Raw genomic sequence first — 21,045 nt, 5'->3', positions numbered from 1 at the left:
GTATCTTTTGGTTTTCTTTTGTTTTCGATTTTCCCTTTTTATTATTTTTCTTTTTTCTTTGGTTTTCACTAGTTTTCTTCGGTCTTTTCTTTCCTTTTTTACTTTTTTTTCTACCCATTTTCACATTTTTGAGACATTGAATGTTTTCTGTTTTTCATATGCATTTAACATATTTCAAATACATGAAAAATATGTTTTAATGCTACCTCTTTCATACACATTGTACATTTTTCATATACGTCTAAAACATTTTCTTATATATGTTTAACATTAGTAAATACATGATTAATATTTTTTCAAATACTCCTTTCGAACATTTTTCTTACACACCTTCAAACATTTTTTCGACTGACAAATTTTTCTAACTCACCTTCAAACATTTTTTGGACTGATAAATATTTTTTTAAATGTTACAACATTTTGTTTGAAACGCGTGGTTTTTCTAAATGTAAAGTACATTGTTCTGAATGGTACAAAACATTTTGTTTCAATTACATGACATTTTTTACACTGGATTACATTTTTTTCTAAATGTCTCGTACATTTTTTTGAAACCCGTGAACATTTTTGAGCATTGGGTTTCGAGCTCCGTGGTGAAAACCCCAGGTTTTCCGAAGAAGACGATGCTACATGGAGACACACACTGTCCACGGAAAATTGAGAACATGGAGACACAGTGGCACTTTGGACCTTCAAGGGCACCGCCTCGATGTCCAAGCTCCATCACTCAGATCATGCCGTTCGGGGCCATCACGGTATATGATCGGGGAACGCTCCTCATGCGAGAAAGCGGTCCTGACGCCGCCGTCAACTGAGCGGGCTTTGCCCCGCCGCCATGGGGAAAAGGGGCTAGATTTCTTTTTTGGAAAGAATGTTGACACTAATATTCTTGATGCCTTAGGGCATCTTCGACAATGTTCATCAAGTAGGCATACAATTCAAAAAGAAGGACCTAAAGGACAAAAACATGGGGTGTGAGGATATATGGTGCAGCTGATAGTGGGCATGATAGTGCAGCTGATAGTGTGAGGATATATGGTAAAGCTTCCCCAACCATGTGCATCAAAATAGGCATCAAATTCAAACATGTGTCTGCAAACGTTTGGGATACCACGCTCTACGAGCGTTTCGGGTCACCGCGTTTGAGATACTTAGCGGTCCTGCTGCTCTTGCTCTTGAGCGGGGGGTTGTTCATTGGGAACGAGACTTGTCTGCTTCTTGTCCGCATACGTGGCTTGATTTGATTGGAACAAAATAAGATTCGGCTCCACCTCTTTAAAATTAAAAGACAGCCGTATGATGAAGTGGAGCATGGATGGAAGCATGAGAAGGGAGCAGGCAAGTCGGATCCATTCATTGGTGCCATGGTATTCTGTTTCCACGGCCCAAGACTGACATTTTTTCTGCGAGCAAACATTTTTCGGCACGCGATAAAATTCGGACGATTCACACACGATGATGAATTTACATCTCGTGCATGGAGCAGTTTCGTTTTTCTGCCGTACATGTCACATCCACATAACCGCAAAAAAAAAATGTCACATCCACATACACGACCATGACCATCAGTGAATAAAATAGCTCATCGATTGGATATATATTGCTTGCTCCAGAGTGAGATCTCACTCAGCATAATACACCAGATCAACCAGCAACAAAGAAAGTAAGAAAGAATAGCAGTAGTAATAGAATAAGCCGACCGAGCGAAAGGAATCGATCGGCAGCCATGTCCCAGTTTCCTATCTCCATCCATCCATTAATGGTGTGCTGTCTACTACGCGAAGCGGCCTAGTACTGCTTCGTCCCCTTGGTGGTGAGCCCGAAGCCGAGCGGGAAGAGCGGGTCGTAGTGCTTGTCGCCCACGTTCATCGGCAGCTGCTCCACCGACTTGAACCACGTCCGCGGCAGCCTCCCGGTGAACCCGTAGTCGCCGAACAGCGCGTCGGTCACGCCCTGCCCCTCCGAGCCGGGCAGCCACGCCGCCACCAGCGCGTCCGAGGCGGCCAGCAGCGGCTGCACCACCACGGGCCGCCCGCTGATGAGCACCGTCGCGCACCGCACGGCGCCGCACACCGCCTGCACCGTGCTCAGCCCGGGCTCCGGGATCGTCAGGTTCAGGTTGTCGCCCTTGGTCTCCGTGTACGGGTGCTCGCCCACCGCCACGATCGCGTACGAGAAGCCGCCGCCCTTGACGAACTCCGCGTCGGGGTTCTCCGCGAACACCACCACCGTCGACGGGTCCACGGCGGCCTTCACGGCGTCCAGGATGGTGGTGCCCACGGTGGTGCGCCCCGTGTCGCCCTGCCACTCGATCGTCCACCCGCCGCACTGGTAGCCCAGGTTGTCGGCGTGGCTCCCGGCGACCAGGATCTTGGGCGCCTTCTTGGGCAGCGGCAGCAGCGGCGCGTCGCTCGCCGTCTTGCCGTTCTTCAGCAGCACCAGCGACTTCCTCGCCGCCTCCCTCGCCAGATCTCGGTGCTCCTGCATTCCAAATCGAGTAGTCGTTCAGACTTCAGAGTTCAAGTGCTTGCCAAGCTGAAGGGAGTTTCTGAATTTTTCAGCATCGGAGTTTGTTCAGGTACCTGCTTTCCCAGCTGCTCGGCCATGGCCGGGTCAGCGTAGGGGTTCTCGAAGAGGCCCATGGTGAACTTCACCCGCAGAATCCGGGTCACGGCGTCGTCGATCCTGCTCATGTTGATCACGCCGCTGTTGACGTGGCCAGTCAGGATGCTGATGAACTGCTGGTAGTTGTTGGGCACCATGATCTGCAACATCACAAGAATCTTAGATCTCAGCCTGGCCAGCATCAAGCATTCACAGGGAAGAAATTGGTGCTCACCATGTCCAGGCCGGCAAGAATGGAAGCCTTGACCGAGTAGGAGTAGTCGGATCCGGCAGGGGTGGTGATCCTGTCAATACCCTCCCAGTCCGAGATCACGAAGCCCTGCAAACAACAATGGCGATGAGCCTCTGAACATCTGAAGAGTCCAAGCAATGAAGAGCAGCTGAACTTGAATTTGATTTTGTTTTTACCTGGAATTTGAGCGTGTCTTTGAGGTATTTGGTGACGAGGTCATGGTTGGCGTGCATCTTGATCCCGTTCCAGCTGGAGTAGGAGATCATGACGGTGGAGACGCCCTTGTCCATGGCGTTCTGGTACGCTGGCATGTGGATGTTCATCAGGCCCTCGCGGTTGATGATGGTGTTGTTCTCGTTGATGCCGTCCACCGTGCCGCCGTCGCCCACAAAGTGCTTCGCGCAGGCAGCCACCTTGTTCCTACATTTTTCAACACGACAATCAATCAGACGAGCTCTCAAATAGTGACTGAGATTCATGTATGCTTCATGGACTGGATCTTACTTTCCGGCCACGAAAGGCATGCCGCTCTTGAAGCCCTTGGGCACGTCGCCCTGAAGGCCCGGGATGAGCTCCGTCATGGACTGCACGATCCCGCGGTCCTCGCTGTAGCTCTCGTAGCACCGCCCCCACCTCGGATCTCTGCACACCTGTTCAAGAACAGCAAATGATTTCAGCACAGCGCGATGAGATCCAAAATTTGAAATGCCGCCGACAATGCTGTCCAGGAGAGAAGATGTACTTACCGCGATGCATGGCGCGAAGGCGTACTGGATGCCGGTGGCCCTGACTTCGAGCGCCGTGGCCTCGCCGATCCTCTTGACGAGGTACGGGTCCCGGGTGGCGCCGAGGCCGACGTTGTGGGGGAAGATGGTGGCGCCGTAGACGTTGTTCTGGCCGTGGACGGCGTCGATGCCGTAGATCATGGGGATGGCGAGGCGCGTGGACATGCAGGCCCGCTGGAAGCCGTCCACCATGTCCTGCCACTCCTTGGCCGTGGCCCCCTTGCGCGGCACGCTGCCGCCGCCGCTGAGCAGGCTGCCGATGAAGTTGTCCCGGAGCACGTCCGGCGTGGCCACGAGCCGCTCGATCTGGGTCATCTGCCCGATCTTCTCCGCGAGCGTCATCCTCCCAAGAAGATCAGCGACGCGGTCCTCCACGGGCTTGGCGGCGTCCTTGTACAGCACGTAGTCGGCGTCGGTGCCGCCGAGCACGGCCCAGAAGAGCAGGAGGGCCGCGAACACCGCGGGCGCCGTGAGCAGCGCCATCCTGTGCCGGCGCAGGAGCGGGGGCAGGAGCCGCCTGACCTGCGCGAAACATTGCAGCGACGTGATGAGTATGGCGGCGAGACCTTCCTCCAGCGGCGAGAGGACGCCTGACCGGAGACGGCAGGCGAGCCCGCCGGCGCCGCCATCGGCCATGGCGCGGCGATGGGTCAACGTCAACGGTGGCGGTCAGCGGCGAGAGCAGCCCGGGGCGCCGAGGCTCAGTGATGCGAGGAGCCATGGCAGCGGGCCGTGCCGGGGCATCATCATCGCGTGCGGATTGTTTCTGGCAACCACCGACGGGGATGCTTTGTTTACTCCCCAGTTGCGAGCGTGGGAGCGGCGTGTTAGTTTAAGCGTTGTTTTCCCTTTCATAATTTGGCAGAGCAGTATGTTCCGCTTGCACACTGTACTGCAACGGTACCAAGAACAAAATAAAAGCTTGCAAGGACGTCTAATGGAATGTCAAAATCTACAGCTGCAAATCACAATCCAACAACAGCAGAAGAAAACCAAACGCTGGGCTACAAGATTACTTTGAAGCTAATGCTACTATTGGAAGCAGCAAACAGGAAGTGTAATCACCAGGGGCGAAGGCGAGCGGAGGAAGAAGAGGGCGGCAGCAGCTACAGCGAGCAGGTTGCCCTTGGGCTTTGCAAATGCTGCAGAAACGTGTGAGCGCTGGCAGGAACAGGGGAGGAGAGCAGAGCACTATTCGTATGAGAGGTAGGGGGTGGGGGGTGAAGTACTGGGGTGGTGAAACACCCGGATTCAATGCGTTTGTTGCAACCGATTGGAAATTTCGGAACCTCCCGCGAGAGAAAATCCAACCCGCGTGAATGACCGGCGCCCTTGGGCAAACAGTTGGAGTCCAAGCACACACACTAAATGCTTCCAGCAAGAGGCACACTACTTTTTTTGGGGTTTTTCACACAAGACACGCCATGTTTTTGGCACGAGGTCGCAAGAAACAACCGTGGCTGGCTGGCATGAGCCTCTTACCGGAAAGGGCGGCGGTGGTGCTCGTGTGGCGCCGGCAAGGCAGAGCGAGGGTAGCTAGGGTGGATGGGACGAAGAGGCGTGCTCTTCCCCCTGCTCTTCTCCGTCCCCCCGTTATATAACCCGGGGTGGCGCCGGCGATAAGGGCGGTCGATCAAAGGAGTGGTTGGGGTGTGGGATGCGGCTGGTCATGCAAAGCGGAAGCCGCCATTGCAATGCAACCGAAAATGTCCTCCTCTGCCCTGCCCTGCTCCGGTCCTCCACCCGCCCGCCTTTGATGATTGATATTTTGGCAACCATCCGGCGAGCCATCCGGTTGTCCTCTTCCGGCAAAGGCCGAAGTGAAAGCAACGGGGACGGCCGCAGCCATCGCATCATCTCAACGGCAACAACGGCCCAGAGAATCGCAAGAAACAAAAGTAAGGAGGTGCGTGGCGGACTCGTGAACCGACGAACTTACTCTGGCTAGCAGCTTGCTCGCCATGAGGCCCAGCAGCGTGCGGTCGAGAACGAAGGCAGTAAAGTAGCAGGGGGGATGCGGCAGCGGGAAGACGAGATGAATTGAAAGCAAGGCTGTAATGTTGGCCTGGAGGGGAACTGGGAAGGGGCTTGGCTTGCGGTGGGTATAAATATATAGCGGCGGTGGGGTTGGTTGCTTACCGGAGATTAGAAGCGACGGCGACCGGTGCGCGGCCGAGGACGACGGCGGTGAGTCAGGCCGGATGCGAGTCCGACAGCGACGCCCGAACCTCCGTGCCTATCTTTCTATCCACTATCCCACCGCCACCTATCCGATCTTTCTTCCGTGCAAGGTTCTCCCACCCGCCTTGAAACCCGGCCACAACTTGCAGCCAAGCGACCGAGGCAAGCAACAATGGCAGGAGGAGGACGAGGCCGGAGGAGGAAGAAGGTGGGGCGGGGCGGGCAACGGCTAGGTACCGGAGGGAGGGATGATGGACCAGCGGTTTGGAGAGTGTGATTTTATAGCAGCGTTGCATTGATCGATCGGTGAAGGAAGGAAACGGCACGCACGCAGGGAGAGGGACAGACAGGGACGCCGGGAAAGCGCGGCGGAGGGATTAGATTAGTGATTCATCTCCAACGTTCGGCTCGGGGCCCGGGGCACGCGTCCCGACCGCCCGGCGGGCAACGGACGGACGGGCGGACGGCCAGCTGGGGCCGGCGATGATGAATGGGCCGTGGGGGTGCGTGCGTTCCCGCCCGGGCAACGTGACGGCCATGTTGCTCGCCGTCCGTCCGGTCACCTCCTTTTTGGTTTTTCCCCGCCGAGCACGAGGCCCAACGGTAACCGGACCGCGATCCGGGCGAGGCAAACGTTGGGGCGACTAGGGCCAGCCAGCGCCCTCTTTTTCTTTTTTTTTTTATGATGATCTTGTGGCAGGACAGCCTTGCGGATCCCTATGCTTCTTCATGGTTCCCACTGTGCCATCTGTCTGGTGCTGGATCGATCTGGTTCTTTTTTTACATATTTTTCGTGCCAATTTGGACGCATTTTTCTCGCAGAAGGAGGAGAAGATGGAGGGCATTTCGTTTCTTAATTTGGACGCGTGCCGACGGTCTGTAACGTACGCCTAGCTGTTCATTTTTCCGAACGTTGGGAACTTGGGCGGTGAGAAACGCTTTGACCGCTCGTGGTTATCTATGCTGTGCTGGACTGATTAATGGAGTTGTGCTACGCACTGGTAATGTAGTAAATCCAGATGATAGTTATGGCCGTCGACTGGACCGGACAAAATGGGGCGACCGGGGGCAAGAATTCACATATGTTTACATAGAAAAAAAGGCAGAAAAAGAAAACAACAACGCCCGGTAGCAAGTACTTCCTACATTCAGAATTACTTGCCGCTCAAACAGATGTATCTAGCACCAGGAAGCAGTACACACAACACACATTGTCACGAAAGGAAGTACAAATTCCACGCGAGCGAGCGGTACAGACCAAGTGCGCGTTGTATGTGAAAAGGCTTGAACAACGTTTGAATATATTTTTTCTAGCTATTTCAAAGCCTTCCAAACTGCCATTTGGAAGGATTCGTGTATTTTAGTTTCATTGTCTACACAGTTGTCCTGGACGTATATCGCATATGTCGCGCCTTGTTCCCGTTGGTGTAGCTTTTACGTTTATGTATTTTTCTTTTATTTCCTACGTTCCAGACCGGGCATTACCCAGAAATAAGTGCAGGAAAGCAGCTGGCTGGGCCGGCAAACTAAGCATAGTATATATAGTATCACTAGTACGTAATCGAGACTACGCGTTCAATGACTTGGAACCAAAAAAGGATTCAAGGATGTATACGTTGTCCGTTGATGGGTGCTTTTAGTTTGTTTCTATATTCAGGGCAGATATGGCATGTGCCGTCACGTTTATGATCCAATATCAAAATATTCCCCTCTCAAACGAGTTAGCTACGAGCTAGAAACCTAGCATAAATCAAAGTATACTACAGTGCATCTGTACCCCTTTGCTCGTACAAACCCTTGGCGCTCGGCTAGGGTTTCCTTCCCTCTCGCCGGTCCGTCTCATCTCCTATAGTCATGTAGGCACAGTGGATCTCAGTTTTTGCCGGCGAAGGGCTCCGTTTTTAGAGTTTTTTTAGTTGGGTTTGTGCCATGCTCACGAAGACGAAGCGGTGACGGCTTTCTGAAGATGAAATAAGGTTCTCCCGCCTAGCCCTCGTTCCGGTTGTGCTTCTAGCGGCGGCGACTTATTGAAGATGGAAGAAGGTTCTTCCGCCTATCCGTCGTTTCGGTTATGCTTCTAGCGTCATCGGAGGGCGTGCAACGTTTGCCTTGGGTGGATCCGATCTTCATTTGTCTTCTTTTGCGTGTCTGCGGGTTGGTCCTTTCGATCTATGCTTCTCTTTTTCGGCGGTGATTGTTATTCTGATGCGCTGCTCCTATGGGGCCTTAATACAACAAATTCTCGACTCTCTACGACAACAATGTATGTCTAGCTCTGGCGAGGGAGAGACGGTGACGGCGGCGCGCCTTGGGCTCGTTCCAGTGCTTCTAGTCGCCGCTAGCTGTTCTACAGACCGGGATGTAATATTTAGTTCTGGTGTATTTTGTACTACCTTGAATGATGATGAATAGATCGGAAGTTTTCTCGCAAAAAAAACATCAAGTTTGAAGCCTGAGAGCATCAATAGCCAAAGCCCTGATACCTGTCGCAAATGTCCGGACGGTTTGTCCTATCATTGCCTAGACAAGAAAGAGACACCAAATAGGACCTGGCAACTCCGTCTCAAAGGGCCACTTCTCATACCCGACCCATATATCCTGAGCGAATATGAGGATGCCCGGGTGCGGCCGTCACGTAGGACTGGCGCAAGGGCCCGCGTCAATTCTCTTGAAGAAGGCCCTCCCTTCTTGCCCGACCAGTCCATTCCTCTTCTCTTTTCTTCCAATCCGCATAGCTGCCACTATAGTTCTAGCCGTCATCGCTGCACCGATGGCACCCCAACCCCCTGATTTATCACCGTAAAGCCCCAACCCACACCGCTGCCGACCGTGTCGCAACCGGTCAAGGTCGCCGCCGCCACCGAAAGCCCCTTGTTGTTGTGGTAATTTTGTCGATTGCATTCAGGGGTGGTCCTTTTTATCAATATCGTCATGCATGTGGTCCAATATGCCAAAAAGCCGGTGCACATTGGCTGTGAATGTTTGCACCGGGGCTCATCCTAGAAGCTAGAAATAGGTCGAGCGCAAGCTGGAGAAGAAAGCTCGGGTGATGCTAAAAAGACATCAAAGCATTTTTTAAGAAAACACATGTAATTTTATTCATACTCATAACAATTACAGGTACACTGATGTGGATCTAAGATCCAAGAAAATACAAAGTAACCCCTATGACTAAGAATTACTATGAAATCTCTTGGAAACATCTTCTTCGTGGTATAAATCTCTGCTAGAAGAAATACTCTCAAGAATTCAATAAAGAATCTGTAGTTGGACTGGAACAACAATGTTGTCACTCTTTCACACTCACGAACATTATCAATAAAGGTTTCTGAAAGGCGAAAGCGCTTTGAGTCGCAATCCAAAAGGACGGAAAGTCTTGATCAATGAACGTACTTGGGCCATGTTGACAGTAAATGAGAGGGATCCAGGGTTAGAGCATCGACAACCGGGCGTTAAACACCCGGGTGGACGGCCCGGTCACTGAGCGGTAAAAAAAGTGTCCTAGACGGGTGCCTCAGACGCTTAGGCTGACTTGCACCATCATATGCAGCTCAAATCTAGAACGGATATGAGAAGACCCGGGCGCGTCCGCCTCGTCAGACTGGCTGCTAGGGCCCTACACCAATTCGCCCATATTCGCCCCCCCCCCCTCCATGTGCAACCAACCCTCTTCTCTTCTTTGTTTGTCCTCTCCTACAGCCACAACCGATCAAGGTCACCGCACCTGACGATGCCCTGTGGTTATTACTTCTACATCATCGATGGATTCTCGTCTGCAGTAAAAATTACTCAAAAGTAAGAGAACAAAGGGTAAGTAGAAAAATGATTTATAACTTAAAAAATAAGGTCATCAATGCTCGCTTTGTGAAGGATATGAACTGTCACTATGAACAAGAAGATTCATAATGACAATTCATACTCTTCATAGCATGTATGTATCACCGTCCTCTTCATTTTCTAATAATTATGCAATAACGTTTACTTTCTATCAATCATAATGACATAATTGAACAAAAATATGCGCTAAATTGACCGGTTCATGTTCATGTATTGTACCGGACAGTGCACAACACAACAAATATCCAGCAATGAAGCAAACCCTAATTAAAATTTTGAGGGATTGGGAAATGGTACCTTAAATCAGGTGAGCCTAGTGCCGGAGTTCAAACTGGGCGGTGGGCGGCTGCCGCCGGCATGCAGAGGCGCCAGACGGTCGAGGCAGGGCACTGGGGTAGCAGGGTTGTCGCTAGGGCAGTGGCCCAGCTAGCACCGAGGGCGTGACGGAGAGGCAGGTGCGGAGGAGCCTCCTCGGCGGCTGGCAACCGGGGAGGGCGACGATGTAGGGAGCGGCAGGGATTTTTTTTTGGGAGGGGGGGAGGGCTGGGCGCCGTGCAGGGTTTCAGTGTCGCGTGCGACTGATCTGGCTTCGTGTGTGTGGTGTGTGATCTGATGTTGGTTGTTTTGGGTCAAATCATGAAGTGTTGATGGACCATTTTTTTTCTTCTTCTATGGCCCATCCCTCTATACGTATATATGTATATATGTTGGAACTAAATCCCAGGGTAGGCCGCGGTCCACTCCGGCCACCCAGTAGCTTCGGCCCCGCCAACACGGATGTTACATCCATATTGGAAATCATAAGTATGAACAATTTGTATTTTTCTGCACCGAACTGTTTTTGGCCAAAATGATCGCCATGCATATTGAAGTGTGTGACTGTCAGACAGGCCAAACGAAGGACCGTTCGACGCTGTCTGTGGACGTGTTTGTGGGTGTTTAGAGGGCCGGATTTGTCAAAGTCCGAATGTAGATGCCCTTGACGAGGCAGTTGTTTGGCGTAGATCGAGGAGAGGGACCGTGATGCCTCACGAAGTTGGGCCACGTCGGGCGAGACAAGCCGGGCGCCTCAAGCTAGCCAGGCACGCAACGCGCTCAGACTTCACAGAGAGGTGCCGTACCCGGTAAATTTAGCGTGGAACGCTCGTGTTTTGCGTCGACGCGGCCACTCACTTTTCTTTTACCCGTAAACGAAGCGAGGCACTCCTGCTGTCGGGTGCCTGTGCGCGGTGACCTGCCGGTTCACGCACGTCAGAGTACATAGCCCAATAATTTAAACTTGGCGCCGCGTACGTGTGTAGCAACGCAGTGCCCTGCTCGGTCGGAAAGCTCGCCGGCGCTGGTGCTCCTGCACGTGAGGGCATCTCCAGCCGCGCCTCCAACAGGTCCTCCAGGCACTTTTTCGGCGCCGACGCCGAAAAAACGGCCCAGTCGCGTCCCCAGGACGTCGAAAATTACCGGTTCGGACCTTTTTTCCGCCCGGCGGTTACAGGCCGAACCCGGCGCGCTGGGGAGCAGTTGGGGGCTCCGGCGCTAGGAAAAAGCACGCCTAGCCCACACCGATAAGGAAAAAGTTAAGGTTTTCTTTCCCCGACTCGCCTCGCACCCCCGCGCCCTCGGCCACCACTAGCTATATCCCGGCGACGGCCGCCGCCCTACTCTGGTAGATAGCCATTCCCCGCCGGAAAATAGCAGCGCTTCGCCGCGGCAGCCCCTCCCACAGCAGTTGGGCGTTTCCGGCCGCCGTTTCCGGCCGCGGAGGCGCGGTTTAACGGCGGGTACACGCCCACCGAGCGCAAGGTGTTTGGCGTTTTGCCTGTCTCGGCGATGGACTCGGATGAGGAGGAAGAGCTCGCCGCGCTGCTGGATGAGGAAGCCGCGGCCGACGTCCAGGAAGAAGAGCATCTCATGGTGCTCGCCGCCCTCGCCCAGCTGCTGGCGAGCAATGAAAAGCCGCGGCGAGGTGGCTCGGTGCCGGGGCGGGTGAAAGCAAAGAACCGGCATCGTCTCCAAGGCTACTGCATGCTCTACTCCGACTACTTCGCCGATACTCCACTTCATGGCGAGAGAACATTTCGGCGCCGTTATCGGATGAGCCCAAAGCTCTTCCTCAGGATTGTGAATTCCATCCGGGAGTTCGACAACTACTTCAAGTGCAAGATGGATTGCACTGGCGCTCTTGGATTCACCTCCATCCAGAAATGCACGACAGCGATGAGGATGCTTGCATATGGAGCTCCCAGTGATTCACTCGACAACTATGGGCGCATGGCCGAGTCCACCAGCATAGAGTGTTTCTACAAGTTCTGTCGGGCAGTGGTGGCAGTGTTTGGGCCACAATACTTGAGAACACCAAATGCGGAAGACACTGCTCGGATCCTAACCCAGAATGCAGCAAGAGGATTTCCTGGGATGCTTGGAAGCATCGACTGCATGCATTGGAAATGGAAGAACTGCACATTTGGTTGGCAGGGGATGTACAAAGGCGTCAAAGGCGGTTGCAGTGTGGTGCTTGAGGCGGTAGCCACACAGGACCTCTGGATTTGGCACTCCTTCTTTGGTATGCCAGGAACTCACAATGACATCAACGTGCTGCAGTGCTCTCCTGTTTTTGTCAAGCTCGTTGAGGGCCATTCTCCTCCGGTGAACTTCGAGATCAATGGGCACCAATACAACAAGGGATACTATCTAGCTGACGGCATCTATCCGAGATGGTCGACATTTGTGAAGACGATCTCAAACCCTGTGGCAGGAGGCAAGAACGCTTGGTTTGCGAAGCTTCGGGAGGCTTGCAGGAAGGATGTCGAGCGGGCATTTGGTGTGCTCCAATCTCGATTTGCTGTTGTTCGGTACCCCGCTCAGACCTGGTCCAAAGATCAAATGTGGGAGATTATGACTTGCTGTGTCATCTTGCACAACATGATCATTGAGAGCGAGCAAGAAGACCCAGTGTTTGACACTGAACCATACTACAGGCAGGGTCCTCTAGCCGAAGTTGATCACCAGCTACCGGCAACTTGGACTGCCTATCTCAGTATGCGTCAGGAGATCCGAGACCCACAGGTGCATCATCAACTGCAGAAAAATCTGATTGAGCACCTATGGAGGCTCAAGGGGGACGCCGTGTGATGAAATACGAGTTTTTGTTTGTTGAACTATATAATTTGTATTGAACTATTTGTTGTTGTACTATTTTGTTGAAGTATTTGATTTTTCTGTGATGAAATATGTGATAAGAAATAATTATATTGATAATTGAACGCCGAGACACGGCGAAATCACGTCGAATATGGGCCTATTCTCGCCCATATGGGCCCTTTGTTCGCTAAAATTAGGCTGCAAAGTGGGCCAATTTCGGCGTCTGAGGGGCGACGACTGGACGCAAAACCGCCACCAGCGCCAAGTGTATCGCCGGCTCATCCTCAGAGGACGATTTTTATGCGTCCTGAGGAAGCCAACGGCTGGAGATGCCCTGAGAACCCTCCGGCCCTTGTGCTTTTGGCCGGCTTTTTTGGTCCGAGCTTTCTGGCTCTCTCCTTTGGCCTTTGGGCAACACGCTCGTGGGGCACGTGAGTGCGCGTGCCCTGTGTCCTGTGTAACGAGGTTTTTTAGCTCTTTATATGTTTTACCGCACCGTACGCATCGATCAAACCCCAGAGAGAAGAGAAGAGGGGCATCCGCGTCGCGCTGGCGGTTGGTTTCTTCCGTGTGATGCGTACGACGCTTGTCTCGGCAAGGTGACCCGACATGGGGCGGTGGGGGGCGAGGGCGACGGACACGGCCGTTGTGGCGTGCAGCGCAGGGCCGTGCTTGGATCGATATGGTCGACGGGAGTGAACGGGAGCGTAGGGACTTTGCCACCACGCCGTTTCCCTTGGAAACGCCGCGCGTTGCCCAACAACGCCACGCCTACGGAAAGAATTTACCGCTCTCGTCTCACGGACACGGACGCGGCGTCGTGCTGCTGGATAACCATCAGGCAGTTGTTCCGGGGGAGGAAAGAAACCCGTTCAGCTGAACGGCGGCAGCGACTTGCCTCTAGACCTAGCAACGTTACCTGGTCGGGTCGACCTCGATCGTGTTGGACGCATGCATGATGGAAAGAGAGATGGGCGGCGGCGGTGCATAGCATACAACCACGCACGATAACGACTGGGTTAACTTATGGGTACTAGTAGGATTGATTTGGGACGGCGCCTTCTCGTCGTACTACGTACGTAGCCGATTAACAGTCACGCACGGCTCATGCAATGCACATGGCCGGGTGGCTTGATCGTGCCCTCAAGGTGTTTTTTGGGTGTACGCACGTAACGTACGGTGCACGCATCATCCTTTTTTGATTCTTCACCGTTGCGATGGAGATGGTTGGACCCTCCCTAGCAGCTGCCTAGGTCGCGTACATGCGTCGGCGATCGCTGCATTTGCACCCGAGCAAGCGTACAAGACAGATAAATGGAACAGGGAACAAGTGCACATAGTAGTTATCACAACTGCTCACAACCAATTCGATTCAAAAAACAAGCACATCGCATCAGCCAGCGTGCTTTTTCACACACATATATAGCTTGCTTCGAAGCTCTTTTTTTTTCTGCGGGTGAAAAACTGTATTACTCAACTCAAGATATTCATACACTCAAGCTGCAGCTAGCTCTACTTACTTGACATGGTCGAAGCTAATACGTGGATTGATCACCTTTTGTATTTTTACGGCGACGTCCACCTCCAGCGATGGCGCCACTCCCATCCGGATCAGGACGAAAAGATTTTAGGTGGCCAACGTTTCCGGCGAGACGTCGACGCCTTTTTGTCATTTTTAGCACGGTCGTGGTACACATTTCTTACACGTAAAAGGCAAGTGCGTGACGAGGACAACGTAGTATTGCTATTGTACTGCCAAGTGCACGATTAAAGATCGCGCGGCCGTACGTGTGCCAGCCGACGCACGCACCGGCGTTATCGTCATCCAGTCTCCAGCCATTGGCCTCTCAGGCGACGATCTTATGCACCCCGGGGTGAACCGGCGCTAAAATCGGCGCAGGGGTGAGCGGCTTCCCAGCCGTTCGCCCCAGGGTTGTCCCAGACGTATTTTTTTTATTTTAAAGAATCTGAATTCAGTAAAGTTTTGCTAAATTCGGCAAACCTGACATTAATATTCAATATGTTCGCCGTTACATAAATTATTAAAAAAAAGACATTTGCGGGGCGAAGAAGTCGCTGAGCGCGGCGAAGTCGCCGACGTCGCCGCCGTCCTCGTCGTCGGCGGCGTCCTTCTCCTTCTTGACGGCGCGGCCGCCCCTGCTGGACCCCTGTCCGGCGTCTCCAAGGTGGACCGATGGTGGCAGCGGCGCATCGTCGTCGTCGTCGCTGCCATCGAGGACGACGACGCCTCCCTTGTCCCGGTGATGACCCACACGTATAGGGGATCTATCGTAGTCCTTTCGATAAGTAAGAGTGTCGAACCCAACGAGTAGCAGAAGGAAATAATAAGCGGTTTTCAGCAAAGTATTCTCTGCAAGCACTGAAATTATCGGTAACAGATAGTTTTGTGATAAGATAATTGGTAACCAGTAGCAAGTAATAAAAGTAAATAAAGTGCAGCAAGATGGCCCAATCCTTTTTATAGCAAAGGACAAGTCTGGACAAACTCTTATATGAAGGAAAGCGCTCCCGAGGACACATGGGAATTATCGTCAAGCTAATTTTCATCACATTCATATGATTCGCGTTCGGTATTTTGATAATCTGATATGTGGGTGGACCGGTGCTTGGGTGTTGTCCTTACTTGGACAAACATCCTACTTATGATTAACCCCTATTGCAAGTATCCGCAACTACAACAAAAGTATTAAGGTAAACCTAACCATAGCATGAAATATATGGATCCAAATCAGCCTCTTACGAAGCAACACATAAACTAGGGTTTAAGATTCTATCACTCTAGCAACTCATCATCTACTTATTACTTTCCAATGCCTCCCTCTAGGCCCAAACAATGGTGAAGTGTCATGTAGTCGACGTTCACATGACATCACTAGAGGGATGGCAACATACATCTCATCAAAATATCGAACGAATATCAAATTCACATGACTACTAATAGCAAGACTTCTCTCATGTCCTCAGGAACAAACGTAACTACTCACAAAGTATATTCATGTTCATAATCAGAGGGGTATTAATATGCATAATGGATCTGAACATATGATCTTTCACCAAGTAAACCAACTATCATCAACTACAAGGAGTAATCAACACTACTAGCAACCCACAGGTACCAATCAGAGATTTGGATACAAGAGATGGACTAGGGTTTGAGATGAGATGGTGCTGGTGAAGATGTTGATGGAGATTGACCCCCTACCGATGAGAGGATCGTTGGTGATGACGATGATGTTGATTTCCCCTAGAGTCCTAGATTGGTTCCGCCAAGGTTCCGCCTCGTGACGGCGAAGTCTCGTCCCGAAAGCTTGCTTATGATTTTTTCCTCAATGAAAGACTCCATATAGAAGAAGATGAGCATCGGAGGGCCACCATGGGGCCCACGAGGCAGGGGGCGTGCCCAGGAGGGTAGGGCGTGCCTCCCACCCTCGTGGCTGGTGTGTGGCCCCCTCTGGTACTTCTTGCGCTTAGTATTTTTTATATATTCTGTAAATAACTTCCGTGAAGTTTCATGACTTTTGGAGCTGTGCAGAATAGGTCTCTAATATTTGCTCCTTTTCCAGCCCAGAATCTCAGCTGCCGGCATTCTCCCTCTTCATGTAAACCTTGTAAAATAAGAGAGAATAGGCATAAGTATTGTGACATAATGTGTGATAATAGCCCATAATGCAATAAATATCGATATAAAAGCATGATGCAAAATGGACGTATCACCCGGCCATGGCGCCGAGCTTCAAACCGCTCGTAGGCGGCGCGCTGGCGTTCCAGCTCCAGCTGCGCCCAGTCATGGCGCGCCCATTTGAGGGTCGCCGCGTCGTCGACTCCTCCTTGACGCCGCGGACGAGCCCGGGCTTCGTCTTCACGGCGGCATGCCCCGGCCCCGCCTTTGGCTTGACGAAGCGCGGAGGAGCCGAGGAGGGGGCGCGCCTGCCACCCTCGTTGATGACGATGCCGGCGCTGCGGGTGCGCCCACCGAGCTGCGTCTCCGCGGCGGGCTCGGCCTTCACGTCGAACAGCGCCGGCGAGCCGGAAGAGTGGGAGGAGGAGCGGGAGGACAAGGAAGAAGAGGAGGAGCCGAACCTCCTGGGCACCCATGGCCCGGCGCTCCAGCGGGGGGGGGGGGGGAGGGCGGCCGCCGTGGCAGGGTATGCCAGCGGCAGGTTATTGCCGCCCTCGAGGTACTCCAGTACCTCGTGGAGCGTGCGGCCCGGGACGCCCCACCAGACACGTGGCCGTCGTTGTTCTTGACGCCGCCCCGTTCGTGGACGCCAGCCGTTGCGCTTGCCATCGCTGGAAGTAGTCTGCCCACGCCGCGTGGTTGTCGGCGACGTATTGGGGAAGGGCGCGCTGCTCCTCCGTGAGGGACGACCGCACGCGGTCGACCTCGGCGGCGAAGACGCCGGGGTGCGCGTCGACGTCGGGCATCGAGGGATGGGGACGCCGTCGTTGCTGAGCCTCCACCCCGTCGGCCCGGCGCGCATGTCCGGTGACATCGGGATGTTGGCCTCGAAAAGCAACCACGCCTCCCACTCCTGGAGCGAGCGGCGGCCGAATCCGTTGGCCGCCGCGGCGTCGCCGGGGAAGCGTTCGGCCATTGCCGGGGAAGGGGAGAACGGGGGAGCTCGGCGGCGCGGGCGAGAGAGAGCAAAGACGGGGGAGCTCGGCGGATGGCTTGGGCTCGGACTAGTGTGGCCAGCGGCGAGTGGGAGCGGCGGGTTTTATTGCCCGCGCCGTGTGTACGCGTGGCGGGAGGGGAGGTGTCGCCGCGCCGCCCGTGACGCGCCGCCCGTGAGAATCAATGGCAAGGCTGCCGCCGCAGGAAACCGAGGCGCCGTCTCGCTGACGCGGCTGGCCTGCGGTTCTTTCGCACAAAAAATGCTCGCCCCGGCGCCCCCGGGCGCCCCGAGTGCGCTGGGTTCGGTCTGGGTACGCCGGCGTTAATTTCGGCTCAAGCCAGTGAAAAACGGGCTTCTGAGGGTGCGACTGGGCCGTTTTTTGGACGCTGACACGGAAAAAACGCCTGAAAAGGGCATGTTGGGAGCGCGGTTGGAGATGCTCTTACTTCGACTTGATGCTCATCTGGAACGGGTTGACCGGGAAGCATGCCCCGCCATTGGTTGCTGGGATTGGTAAATAGCAGGACACGTAGTTGATGAAACATTTTTATCTTGTTATAGGGTTTTTATCATTTATGTCATTAGTTGTGTCTCACTACTCAGTTTTGCTATTAGAAATTATAACTATTCAAAAATGTCATCGATCCTTAAGATGTTTGCTAAAAATGCCATTAGATATTTCAAAAATGCCATTGTTCCGTTAGATGTTTGCTTAAAAATGCCATTAGACAATACAAAGATAGATGCCCACATGCATGTACATATACTTTTTTTGCGGGGTATACACGTAGATAGACTTAACTCTATGAACACATACCCATCCTATTCAAACACCTTCAAGATATTGAACTCCCACTGAACGAACACCACCGAAAAGGATGAAATAAATCCAAAAAATTTGAGCACCGGTTCTAAATCTATAACTTCAACCCTATGGACCGGTTCCATCACAATAAAGCTAACTATCTCAGTCGGTTCAATATCTGAGTCGGTTCAATAATGCCATTAGACAGTGTAGCACTTGAACCCTCTGGGTTGGTTTCATCACAATAAACCTAACTACCTGAGCCGGTTCAATATATGGGACAGTGGGATTATCATGGTTCCATCAATGCTTAGTCTAGAACATGAACCCTACGGGCTGGTTCCATTACAACATCTTAGTTTTTTTATTTTGAATTGTCACGTGGGGGGAGGAGAACTCCCCCACCTGAATCTTCATATAGAAATATCGGGCCTCAACATCTTAGATATAGCTCACCGGTACGCCATGTAATTTTGGTATAGCAACAAGAATATAATGTACAATGTACAATGAGTTTAAACTGTGATGAGAGATTTTGTTGGTACGGGACCATCTTTTAATTAAAAGAAGGCAAGTCTTTTCATTTTGTCAAGCTTAATGTCACATTATATCCCTCCAGTAGGCTCAGGAATAGATGAGCATACACACTCTTGGGCTGACCTAGCATGGTGGGTGATTTTCTTTATCTTTTTTTTTCATTTTCTACTATTTGTTCATTTTCAGAAGCCAACCAGTTTTTTCTTTTATGTGTTTCTGGTTTGCTTATTTTACTCGGTTTTTGTCTGGTTTCTTTCTTTTTATTTTCCCTTCATTTTTTCCTTTTTCATTTATTTTTTCAAATAGGTGGACTTTTTTCAAAATTGAAAAGATTTTGCTAATTCGTTAACTTTTTCCAAATTTTGTGGACTTTTCCCAAATACATTTTTTTCAATATTTTTTGATTTTATTATTAAAATTGGTGAATTTTTTTCAAATTACAAACTTTTCCATGTCTTGAGCTTTGCCAAATTGGTGAATATTTTTTTTCAAATTTTATGGATTTTACCAAGTTTCCAAACTTCTTTCAAAAATTTGAGCTTTTTTTTTCCATTTTATGAACTTTTTTGTTTTTAAAAAGTCAACGGGCACTTGTCTACTAGTCAACTGAATGACCAAAACAGTCACAGGTCCACCAGGCGAGCAAAAGCTATTGGAAAATAGCAGTGGTTTCTAACTAAGGGCATGTACAATGATTGATAAGATAGTCTTATTTTAAGTTTTGTATGTAAATTAGAGATGATAAAAAAACATGTCTACAATGGGCCATCTCTTAGCCTTATCTTCAATAATTAGTTGTTTCTATAAACATGTTGAGACAAATTATACTAAAAGATCATTTCTTGTCTTCTCTTAAATAAGATAAGACAAGCCTTCTCTTATGATTTCTCTCTCCTCCACCTCATCATTTATTCTACGTGGCACTGTTAAGATAGAACCATTGTACATGCCCTAATGGGTTGCGGCCTGCTAGGGGCGCGCATGAGCGCCAACAAGAGTCTGGGCGCTTTAAGGCGCTAATTAGGAGCTCACGCATGAGTTAGAGGACTCGGAGGATAACCTCCAAGTACGAACCCCCTGCATGATGTGGGGAGCCTGGTTTTTTAGGTTTGTTTTTTATTTTACTTTTAAATTCTTTTGGAAAATTAGAGATAGGTTCCAGATTAAAAAAACATTCCGGAATTTCAAATTTTTTTGCAAAATAATAAAACATGAATTCAAAAAAACATTTGTGATTTGCAGAAAAAACTTCATTAATTCAAAAAGTGATCGTGAATTTTAGAAAGTATTAGTGAATTTAAAAAAATCCAAAAACTTCGTATAGTGTTTTACGAAAAAATTACTCTTTTTTTGTGGTGGTGCCATGAAGCCAGATTATGTGTGCTTGTAGAACTGATTATTCAAATCGTTGTGTGTTATGTGCCATGTTGCTTTTGTTGGGTTGACTCTTTGTGGAGTTGGAACTTTTCCTCGACATTTATGATGAATACTTAATGGTTCGAGCCTGAACTTCTAGGGAGTCATCTCCGACGCTTGTATGCTCGTCGCCCATGGCTTCCCATATCTTTTGAATGAGCAACTCAAGGGGCTTTCAAAAACCTTTATCAGTAATCAAGTTCGCACAGGTGAACGAGTTGCAGTATCGCCGCTCCAATCTAATTGCAATCTCTTTACCATAGTATTGGCAATTTTCATCTTACAAAGATTATTACTATGGAGCTGATGTCTCTAAGAGATTTCATTGTAACTCTTAGTTGCAGGAGTTACTTTTTATTTTGTAATTTCTTGGACCGTAAATCCAAATCAGTGTAGTGTAATGGTTGCGAGTCTAAATAAAATTACAGATATTTCTCAAAAAAATTGCGACATTTTTTCCTTCGTCGCACATGCTATGCATCCATCGTTCATGGTTATTTTAATATTGGTGCTACTATTTCAATAGTATTTGTGTGGTATTATAATTTGTCTTATTTCAAAGTGTTACATTGGGGTTTTCTCCGCTCCAAAATGTATTTTAATGTTTTATCGTGTATCATCATGTATTTGCAAACCCGATTCAAAACAAGCCCATCCCTTTTTTATTGGTACACAAATGAACCATGTTGATACAAGTTGAAACCAAAAAAGTAGCATGAATTTCAAAACGATCACGGACAGTGGATTCACGGTAGATAAACCACACTTCCATGTGATGCATCATTCATCCGATTCGTGTTTTCGCCACATCCACACCTACGTGCTGATTCGAGGGGTCATTAGTATCTTTAT

General features: G+C 50.7%; 1 protein-coding gene across 4 annotated transcripts; it reads right to left on the bottom strand.

Annotated features, from left to right (window-relative positions):
- Nucleotides 1-1,569: 1,569 nt before the first annotated feature.
- Nucleotides 1,570-6,081, bottom strand: LOC125510618 (uncharacterized). 4 transcript variants are annotated; one of them, XM_048675846.2, is made up of 7 exons: nt 5,782-6,081; nt 3,604-4,164; nt 3,362-3,507; nt 3,034-3,277; nt 2,840-2,944; nt 2,583-2,765; nt 1,570-2,481 (listed from the first exon to the last, which is right to left on the bottom strand). In XM_048675846.2, the coding sequence occupies exons 2-7, from the start codon at nt 4,123-4,125 to the stop codon at nt 1,789-1,791; spliced, it is 1,893 nt and encodes a 630-aa protein (XP_048531803.1). In that variant the 5' UTR covers nt 4,126-4,164; nt 5,782-6,081; the 3' UTR covers nt 1,570-1,788. The 4 variants fall into 4 exon arrangements, with proteins under 4 accessions (XP_048531803.1, XP_048531801.1, XP_048531804.1 ...); XM_048675844.2 differs by lacking the exon at nt 5,782-6,081 and adding an exon at nt 5,582-5,737; XM_048675847.2 differs by lacking the exon at nt 5,782-6,081 and adding an exon at nt 5,125-5,539.
- Nucleotides 6,082-21,045: the final 14,964 nt, after the last annotated feature.

This window comes from Triticum urartu, chromosome 5A (assembly GCF_056163025.1).
Source record: "Triticum urartu cultivar PI428250 chromosome 5A, HENAU_Tu73, whole genome shotgun sequence".
NCBI lineage: Eukaryota > Viridiplantae > Streptophyta > Magnoliopsida > Poales > Poaceae > Triticum > Triticum urartu.
The sequence above is the reverse complement of the archived record's forward strand: the minus strand, read 5'-3'. Positions and strand labels throughout refer to the sequence as shown.